This window comes from Homalodisca vitripennis, chromosome 2 (assembly GCF_021130785.1).
Source record: "Homalodisca vitripennis isolate AUS2020 chromosome 2, UT_GWSS_2.1, whole genome shotgun sequence".
NCBI lineage: Eukaryota > Metazoa > Arthropoda > Insecta > Hemiptera > Cicadellidae > Homalodisca > Homalodisca vitripennis.
This window is the reverse complement of record NC_060208.1, coordinates 42,361,174-42,371,692: the sequence shown is the minus strand read 5'-3', so window position 1 is coordinate 42,371,692 and position 10,519 is coordinate 42,361,174. Positions and strand designations below refer to the sequence as shown.

Genomic DNA, 10,519 nt, shown 5'->3' with positions numbered 1-10,519 from the left:
AGTAAAACTGAATTTTGAATTGGTCCGTCTTCATTGTTGATAAGTTTTTCTTGATTTGTGTTAATGTAAAATGTTTCCCAAGCATTTAAGTGTATTGTGTTAGTAACTTCAAAATTATATTGTCTTCCCAAAAATATACAAACCTGGAAATGGAAATGCGTCCCATAGTGTCAAACATAAACTCTCCAACCTATTTCTTATCACAATGGTTATCAAAAACACTTCAAAATTTAAGTTCCTTCATTTTCAGTTAAGAATAGATATGATTTTATACAATCAATTAAAGACATTGTTATAGAAGAAGACGAATATCTGATATCCTTTGACGTAGTTTCACTGTATCCTAATGTTCCAATTAGAGATACAATGGAAATAATATTGAATTGGTTGTCTTCCATAAAATTTACAAAAAGAAATAGTTGATGAATATTCCATGTTAATAAACCTGTGTATGAATCATAATACTTTTCAATTTAAAGAATCATACTACACTCAAATTGATGGTACAGCGATGGGAAATCCTCTTTCATGCTTCATTGCAAATATATTTATGAGTTATTTTGAAACTACGGCCAAAAACAAAAATGAAATATTTTCCAAGAAAGTGGATAAGATATGTTGACGATGTCTTCGAAATATTTAATAAGAATGAAATCTACAAAACTTTATTCTCGACCCTAAATTCATTTTACCCTACAATTAAATTTACATACGAAGTTGAGCAAAAACAATACTTTACCATTTTTAGATGTCTTAGTAATTAGAAACCAATCGAAATTTGAATTTGACATTTACAGGAAACCGACGCATATAAATAGATTTATTATCAACGAATCTAACCATCCACCTCAACAAAAAAGAGCTAGTTTCAACTCAATGATTTACAGACTTTTGAATACACCACTATCTATCGATAACTACAACAAAGAGTTAAACTACATAAAACATATTGCTATTTTTAAACGGTTACACCACACAACTTTATTGACAACATACTTAACAAATCCATCAAAAGAAAATTAAGAAAAATCTAGAACAACATTTACTACCCACTTCAAGATAAGAAACAAGAATACATCTGTACAACATACAGTAACATTTCAAATCAATTGCAAAAAATTTTTTTAAAAAGCATACAAACAAATCTATCACTTATAAAACAAACAACAAATTATCACAAATATTAGGAAATCCCAAGGACAAAACCACATTCGAAAACAAATCAGGAATTTATGAAATTAAATGCAACGACTGTGATAAATTGTACATTGGCCAAACTAAAAGGAACATCAAGACACGATTTAAAGAACACTTTGCACATATAAAAATATGGAAGAAATGAAAAATCTGCTGTGGCGAATCACTGTATTGAATCTGGACACACCATCTCTAATAAAAATTTAACGATTATTAAAAGAAAGTTACTAACACAATACACTTAAATGCTTGGAAACATTTTACATTAACACAAATCAAGAAAAACTTATCAACAATGAAGACGGGACAATTCAAAATTCAGTTTTACTCTCATCTCAATTTATAAAGAAATTAAAAATGTAATTCTGATTAAATATTTTATACTGGCTAACCATACATCCAAATTGTTAACCATATGTTATTATAAAAATTAATTATTATTTAAAAATGTAAACATTTGATAATTTGTGAAGTGCCTGATGATGGAATCTTTGATTCAGAAAGGCCTTGCACAGAATAAAAATTATATATTGGAAAATGTTGAATTTGTTTATACTAGTGATAGTACAATAAAGAAATTATGTGTTTCTTAAAGGTTCTCATTCATATAATTATATAACATGGAATGTTGAATAACTGAAGATACATTACATAAATCTGTTTAATGAAACACATCCGTGTTGTCAACAATTGTTCCAGAAACTATGATGGTACTGAGGCCGGAGTAATGACGGCGTATTTAGTACCGGAGTCTTTATATAGACAGCGCTGCAGGTCGTACAGGACCTTCTCTGCTTCCGAGTAGGCTCTCCTGAGTACAGAGTCGCCGCAAGGAAGAGAATTGTTCCCGAAGAAGCTGCTCTCATACCCCAGAAGTATCGCTACGTCCTTCACAACACTGTCGTACACATCCTTGTAATTTACACTGAAATGTGAAGAGGCAACCTTGTAGCAGCTAAGGATGGTTTTCTCCGCGAAGATATATCCTTCACTGAAACAAGAGAGGATTGCCACATTTCCGGTTGCAGGCAAGAGACTGTTCACTGCGGCAAATTCGTTGTTAACTTTGGAGAGACGATATTTGGTGTCGTCGACGATATTCTGGTCACATGCCAAGGCTGCTAAAGATCCTGAAAAAATTGAATTCTTATAATTATTAGGTTTTCATTTGTCTAATACTTTTGTTATACCAGAAATAATATTTGAGTTTCAAGTAAAATTATGATAGTTTTAATACAATAATTGATCTGCACATCTCCAAAACCATATTTTAATTCGAAAAAGCACGTAAAAAGAATAACGTCGTACAATGGTTGATTCCCTTGTCTACAGTACATGCATTTTCAAAACTTCCGATTGTAAATAATCATATCGACACTTTTTATCACCATACCATAGATAACAGTAAATAATACTTTATAAAAGAGGCTCTGTACCTTTTATTAAAACAACGAATAAGCTTGTTTTAACACTTTTATCATAGTTACTGTCAAGTAAAATTTGGTGATAGAGATTAAAAATTAATAATTCGCACAAATGTAAGATCTGAACTATTTCAAAGTATAAATTTGCATGCAATATCTAACAAAATTTATAATAGATGTGTTCTTATTGCATAGTAGTTTTAAACTTCATTAAACGGGACATAAGAATAATTGCAATACAATAATCAAAATCACTCACCGCAGTAAAGGTGTTTGAAAACACTGTTCAGATAATATCAAAAATCTCTTTTTATACATATTTTATGAAAGTGAAGAAAGAATGTAAAAAATAGCACTATTCTTAAAACATGAGAAAATGGCCAGATTTGATGCATGAGGAATTTAAACAAAATCCATTACTAATGGAACATTTGTTTGAATTGGTGTTTTCAATATAAAATTAATTAATTATTATTGAAACATAATATGTACAATTAGAAATTAAATTGTGAATTGAATATAAAAATAATATGAATCTGTATTGTGACTTTAGTACTGTAATACTGAACGTACTATAAACGATAGCACTAAACTGTATATGCGTATATAAACACATTTCTTAGGACGTTATGAAGCATTACCAGAATTCGCAACAGCACTAATAGCCGAGTAAGCTGCGGTGGAACAGTGAACCTCGCCCGGGTTGTCACTGGATGTGGCCGCGATGGTGGAGTAGTATCCCGAGAGATAGCCCACAACTTGAGACAAGTAGTGGCCGGATCCTCTGGATTCTATGACGTAACTCTCCAGAGCTCTCTTCTGCAGATCGTAGTAGAACAACATCTTCTCTTCTATCTGGCTGACTTGTTGGCTGTTGAGGGCCTGAGCTAGCTGGACCTGAGAGGTGAGGTCGTTCTGGGTCAAGTAGTTGGAATATCCTGTGGACTGGAACGTGACCAAAAAACTAAAGATCAGAAAATTTTAGAAATCTGAACTTAGCTAAAGTAAAATTCAATTTATCATTTAACTAACCCTTTATAACCGAAACCATTATTTTTGTTGTCATATATTTATTTTAAAATAATTCAAACAGTTACCCTAAGATAATTTTGACACTGTTTAATATTACTTACACACCACTAAAAGATAGAAGATAGAAGATAAGAAAAGATAGAAATACACCACACCACTTGTCTTGTAATGGACTTCGCTGAGGTTTAATGTAAAATTTTAAGTTCGTAGATTTATTATTAACAGATAGAATGACACACAATCTTAAGGAAAGCAATCCCAACAGGAAATAAAAGATAAATTGTGTCAGCCTACACAGTGATAGTCTTCCATGACGACATGCATTATCATAAAACTCATTTTTTCATTTGTAAATGAAAATATATTTTAGGTAAAATATTTCTTGAGATATCATGCTACACGATACATTCACATTTTTCATTTAACTGGGTCTCATATCTGTGTTTAAGTGAATTTCTACACAAAAAGTTCATATAAAATTATACTTAATGTGTTTGGAAAGTTCGGCTACATTTTTAAATATGTAACATGTAAAAATCTCTTATATGTATACTGACTTTGTTTACACATATTTAATAATAACATTTTCTCGTTGCTATCATGGTTAACCGTAAGACCAATGTAAAAATATTCTTTAATGCTCAGCAAATCCCATGGAGTGACAGGCACTATCATCGAAGTCAGCGTTCCTCATGTCATTGTCAACTAGAAATCTGTAGTTCAGTTCATTTATGAGATATTGTGTGGACAGACTGACAGATAGACTGAAATAAAAATTGTCCAGGCCCTCGCGTAATACTCCATATTTAGATAGTTGCAGATAACTTACCACCTGTTCCTCATACGCCTGCGAGTCTATATTTTCACTCAGTTTCGCGCAGTGTACCAGCTTCTGCAAAAACTCCCATCCCTTGGCGACCACATTTTTCGCAGCAGTTTGAGCGCACTCTGCTGCTGTAGTGAAGATCGTCATGGCCGGACTGACGAAGGCGTTGTAGCTCCTGGTATTGTTTGCCACAGTGAAGTAGTTCTTGTTCCACGCTTCCACACAAGTCTTCAGCCTACTAAGAGAGTCCTTATTGGGGTAGATCCTGACGCAGCTGTCGATCCCTGCTAGAGCCCTGTTGTAAGCGTTCTGGTAGTTGGTAGTTATCCTTGTTAGATTGGCGGCTGCACGACGCAGTCTGGGCAGAACGTCAGCTGCACAATCCTGGTAGGTGGATATCTCTGTGTAAACAAAAGTAATGTGTAAAATATTCGTAAGTGTACTTAATAATTAAAACAGGGTTTCACCAATGTTAAATAGTATTTCAATAACGTTTTTTGACGTTGAATATAAACAAATACCAAAATTTTAATGATTGTTTAGAATAGGCTAATCTGGCTTTGAAATTATAATCTGTTTGACCTCAAGAGCCATTGACGATTGCTACGATCTTATGAAACAGAATATACAGGAGAATCGATATAGTACAAGACAAAAAGTGCTACGGTCATAGACAAGATTTTAATCTGCGCTATCCCTTACCCAGATCGAAAGTCTGACGTTTAATGCAGCTTGGCTATCGGCTCTCCCGTTACATAAAGTGTTTGAAAAAATACAATACAATTCTATTACAACACTTATAACTCGTCAAACTATAAAAATCTATTGTAACCTACCGTTATCTATAGCTTTAGTCATGAAGGTAGATATGCCTTCGACACAGCCCTGTGCGCTTGTCCCCTCCATCATCAACTGCGCAGTCGACAGCTCCTGCGCCTGGTACCATGCGACTCTGCGCAGACTCTCCTCCAGACCCTGCTCCACGCTCTGTGCAGCATTTACTGCGCCGATATTGGTCAAGTTCTCTTCCTGCAGCGCACGACTAGGGAAATATTGGTGCCAGGCCGATATGTCTGCTTTCTTCCAGGAGACATAATCACTCACTTTTATGTCCGCAACGGCCAAGGACAATATCTGCATAGAATAGTTACACAGCTTAGGTTTTGGGAGTACTGCTCTAAAAACAATCACATCTAGGAAAACATAATAAAACAACTAATAAAACATTGTATTTCTATGAAATTTCCTACTTGGGCATAAAGCAAATAATATAAATACGAGTTGTTGAAGGCCCACTTACCCAAACCACTAAATAAAATCCTCGCACCTAGACTCTGACCCATGATTCACATTAGTTAACTACTTCTGTCTAAGCCTTTCTAAATAATTTAAATAGAGTCTCCAATGTACGCTTCTGAGTTTATAATTCAAGATAAACATTTAATATCAAGTAAGTTGACACAGATTTCATTCAAACAGCTTTTTTATATTTTTTTTCCATAGCAGATTTTCATAGAACACAACATTTTGGTTTTTTTAGGCCATTACAGTCCCTTTCTCAGATACAAAGAATAATCCTCTATTCAATGTTGTCACAACCATTAACAGTATATTCTGCTGTGCACATGACTTGTGGGTAGAACGCGCGATCTATGTTTGTATACATTTGATATGCTTTACATTCCACAGACTGGCCGAGCTCGTCATACACGGTGTTAACAATGGGGTGTCACAAACTTATGTGGGTGAGAGTTCTTATTTTTTTTAAAGAAAAAATTTGGTTTAATTATTGATCGACAAATGTCTAGCTTAGCCGCTAGCCGACATTTTTTAATCGTTATGGACAAACTATTATCTCAAAAACTAGGTAGAGAAACCAAGTTTGACACATAATTTTGGATAGAGAAGAGGCAAATTTGTACAATAATTATTAATTGCTTACATTAGCAAAATGGCGTTTGTAGAATATTTGTAATGTAATTTTAAAGGTTCCAGTATAGCATAAGACACATACTAAATACGAACTATTATAAAAATGTATAATTAACTTTATTATTAAAATTCAAACGCAATGCACAAGCCAGGAGCAAGATACCATTGAGCCCTGTCAACTATGACTTGTTTGGAGCTCCTGGCTTGTGAAAGCGTATCTTTAAAATGGTCGTGGTCGCTTATGCATCAACGAATTTCTTTGAAAAATGTACCGTTGCAGTTTCTTTACAAATTTAAAAAAAGTAGGTATCTTGTAAAATTTTTATAAGCTATTTAAAGCAGCTGATACCTATCGAAAGACAAAAGTTTTACTGCTCCCGACTTGTACAAGTATGCATTTAAATGGTTATGTTCGCTTATGCATTTACGAATCTCATTATAACGAGTACCGTCTTAATAAAAATGTTAAAATAGTTGGTATCTAGTAAATATTTTATAAATATACTGATCTTTTTGTTATTTTACTTAACAAATTTGAAATGACGCCATTTTGTTAATATTAAATAAAATAACACATTAAAAAAATATTTCTCATTTATTCAAACATATTTTCCAAAATGGATTTTTTATCTTAACTAGTTTTAAAGATAATGTTTTTTAATAAAAAAATACAAAATGGTGGCAAGCGGCTAAACGAGACACTTCTCAACCTAGTTTAAATGACATTTTTTGTTTGAAATGATAAGTATTATATTACACTGAAGTTTATGACACCCTTATCCAACCATCCTGTATATAAGCCATAATTTAGCTTTTTTGTATGTTAGAAGTGGAAAACTTGTTGGTAATCTGTGCGGTAATATTTTGGTTAAAAAATTCTTGATATTTACTTAAGTAAAGTTGTTCACTTTAAAATGTAGCAAATTCCGTATCAAATTTTCTAACCCACACTTAAGGTGCAGAATTACAGAATAACGTTATCCCATTAAATAGTATAAAATAAAACTGAATTGAAGAAAGTTGGTGTTTAAGTTAGTGAATACTATTCTATTTTAAACGTTTCTGTACTTAAGATTTCACTTAAAACACATTTACATATGATCCGTTCAGAAAACATTGAAGGCCTGTTTAACTTTTAGAGTTTTTAGTGTAGTACTATCAATGGCTATTATTTACAACGATGGAATTCCTCTCAGACTCCAAGATCAATCTAATAGAACTACGTTTGTTTTTAGTTCGTGCCCAAAAAGTATGTGACTACAATAAGAACCTTTACGACTTTTCTGAACAGTTTTAATAAATATAAAATATTCATGAGATTATCTGATTATGAAGTTGATAGAAAGTATATTAATTAATATATTATTTATATTTATATATAGTATATAAGAAATTTTAAGAAATTTTTTCATTAAAACTACTACAAAGGTTTCAAATAATGTCTTCAAGTGCATAAAAAAATCTTCCAAAACTATTAATTAAGGCATTGCTTACCGTGACTACTAATGTAATGAACAACGATGTTGCCATTGTAACACATGTACGAAGGAAATATGTTTAGACTGAAATAATACATGACCAGTTCACTTTATATACAGTCTGAAATATTCAGTTACTTTCCTCGTTCGTAAATAATCCAAACAAACTGTTTTTACTGTAGCTTAAGCTGATTAAACAACAAACACTGTACATGTTACAGTTTGTTAACATACAGCACAGTAGTTCTGCGCTTTCCTCGTTTTAAGACTTTTATCAGTGTCGTAAAGCGCTCGGGATTTTCGTGATTTACAATAGCGGTTTCTCTAAACAGTTGAGCTCGCTTATTATTTTGTCACTACATAGACACACATATATCGGGTATAGATTTATCCCCGTTTAAATATAAACCTGGCATATACGCCCTCGTACAGGGTGGTTAAAAATACGTTAAAAGATTTTAAAATGCTTAATTATGCTAAAAGAAAGAAATATTTCCTTATAAACAAATATCCTAAATTGCTCCGTATTCAGTCAGAACGTACTTTTGTGTTTTTTAGGTAAAATATCATAACTAAGTTCCTTAAGATACAGCATTTCAATTTTACGTGATTATGTGTCTACTTTTCACTGTGCAAAAGATAAATAAAATTATCTTTAATAATTTTCAGGTTTTTAAATTATAATAAATAAAATAATCGCTTCTTATGCTATTTGATACATCAGGTCTTCGGTTCAAAAATAACGGAAAATTGTATTTTTATGAGCAATATCAATTTACAATTTGTATACGTAATATTAATACCCTATTTAAACAGAAGTTAAACACTTTTAACGGCTATTCACAAATCAACTGATTCGCCCTTTAATGATGAATGTATTTTTGAGCAATTCCACATTAATTCCTGGGAATATGTTATTTACATATTTGCATTTTATTCGAAATGACGTAGTTTACGTCACTTTTTTTACAAACTAAGCTGTTTTGAGTGTTATTTGATTTTTTAAATAGAATGTAATAGTAATATTTATTCATAGTATCATTTTCTGAAATAACGCACACGCATTGATCAGCTGATCATAGATAAATTACATATTAGCTTTGGCCTTAATCATGGGGGTTACACAATATTTAAAATCTTTGGGTCCGTAAGAAGGTTAATCTGAGGTTTCAAATTAAATTCACTATTGACTAAATTATTATTATGTACTTAGTTTTTTTAATTTTAAGAACTCAAAAATATCATAAAGGATATAAAAGTAACGATTATCTTACAATAAACTTAATGTGCATACCTAAATAGACGAGTAAAATTATGAACTCGTTTCCAAGTCCCTTTGTTAATCTTTGTTAATTTGAAGCAATTTTTCGTTGCATAAGTAAATAAATGTATTAGGTTACATTGTATATTATTTTATATATATATATATATATATATATATATATATATATATATATATATATATATACAATAGAAATTGTATTTACAAAAGATCTTACTTTGAAAAAATAGACTAATAAGTTGGTACAACACTTTTTATCACATATAGGCTATACCGTATGAAATTCAAAATAGGTGCAATAATAGTTTTGTTAAAGACCTTCGTTTACGTATACTTCTAGAATTAATGTTTATTTCATTTAATTATTTGACTTTGACTTTTTTATTTTAATTCAACTGCAACTTGATACAAAGCTCGGAACTATAAACTGTACAAAGTCGAACAAGCCCTTTAAATCTGTTCACGATGTACAATATTTTGTAAGTAAAGAAGGAGAATTTCCTCAATATTTTAGGATTTTTCTTCTTTTTATATGGACAATCAATTGAGCAAATTCTCCTTCTTTACATATCAAATCTTATAGAAAAAATTACTAAAATTGGATTACATGTATAAAGTAAAATATATTTCCTTAAAATAAATATATGGAATTAGCTATTTGGAAAGTAATGTCACAGATGTGGTTTACATATCATAAGGAAGACTTAGTATTGTAGATTTTAATAGATAAAAGTAATAATTCAACACTTTGAGCCCCAGGCGAGTATATTATTCTGCAGTAAGTGTGAACATTATAATCATGATATATCTCGTCCAGAGTGTTAAGCAAATAAACATTTTTAAGGTTGACTTTCAGGAGAATCTCCAATCTTTACGTAATAGAATTATAACAAAATGTTATACCGTATAACGGAAATTTTGAAGAAACACTTACCACCGAGATTAAGAAGACACGTGAATAGAAGCTATCACCCATTGTTGTATTGGACAGTAATTCTTCATACGGTGTAAGCCAAAGCACCAGAACTTATAAATGAAACAGTAGACAGTTTGAAAAGCAGAACGAATGAGTAAACGAATATGTTTTATGTATTAAGTAAAGGTGTGTCTAATTTGAGGAAAGTAAACTCATGGCAGCTGCGTTATCTCCATAAATGTGCATATATCTTTATGTAACTACAAATCAGGAAATTGAACCGTTGTTCAACTGCTGTACTTGACTCAGTAGCGTATAAAGAAAAGATTGCGGAAACTCTAAATACTAGCAAATATACAGTTTAAATAAAGACCCGACTGATTTATTTGAACGCAAGTAGCAAACACGTTAATAAAACACAAAGCATATTTT

General features: G+C 31.6%; 1 protein-coding gene across 2 annotated transcripts; it reads right to left on the bottom strand.

Moving 5' to 3' along the window:
- Positions 1-1,844: 1,844 nt before the first annotated feature.
- Positions 1,845-10,224, bottom strand: LOC124353844. Of its 2 annotated transcripts, none has more exons than XM_046803867.1 (5): positions 10,106-10,224; positions 5,316-5,613; positions 4,483-4,880; positions 3,263-3,566; positions 1,845-2,327 (listed from the first exon to the last, which is right to left on the bottom strand). In XM_046803867.1, the coding sequence occupies exons 1-5, from the start codon at positions 10,145-10,147 to the stop codon at positions 1,900-1,902; spliced, it is 1,470 nt and encodes a 489-aa protein (XP_046659823.1). In that variant the 5' UTR covers positions 10,148-10,224; the 3' UTR covers positions 1,845-1,899. The 2 variants fall into 2 exon arrangements, with proteins under 2 accessions (XP_046659823.1, XP_046659824.1); XM_046803868.1 differs by lacking the exon at positions 10,106-10,224 and adding an exon at positions 7,906-8,038.
- Positions 10,225-10,519: the final 295 nt, after the last annotated feature.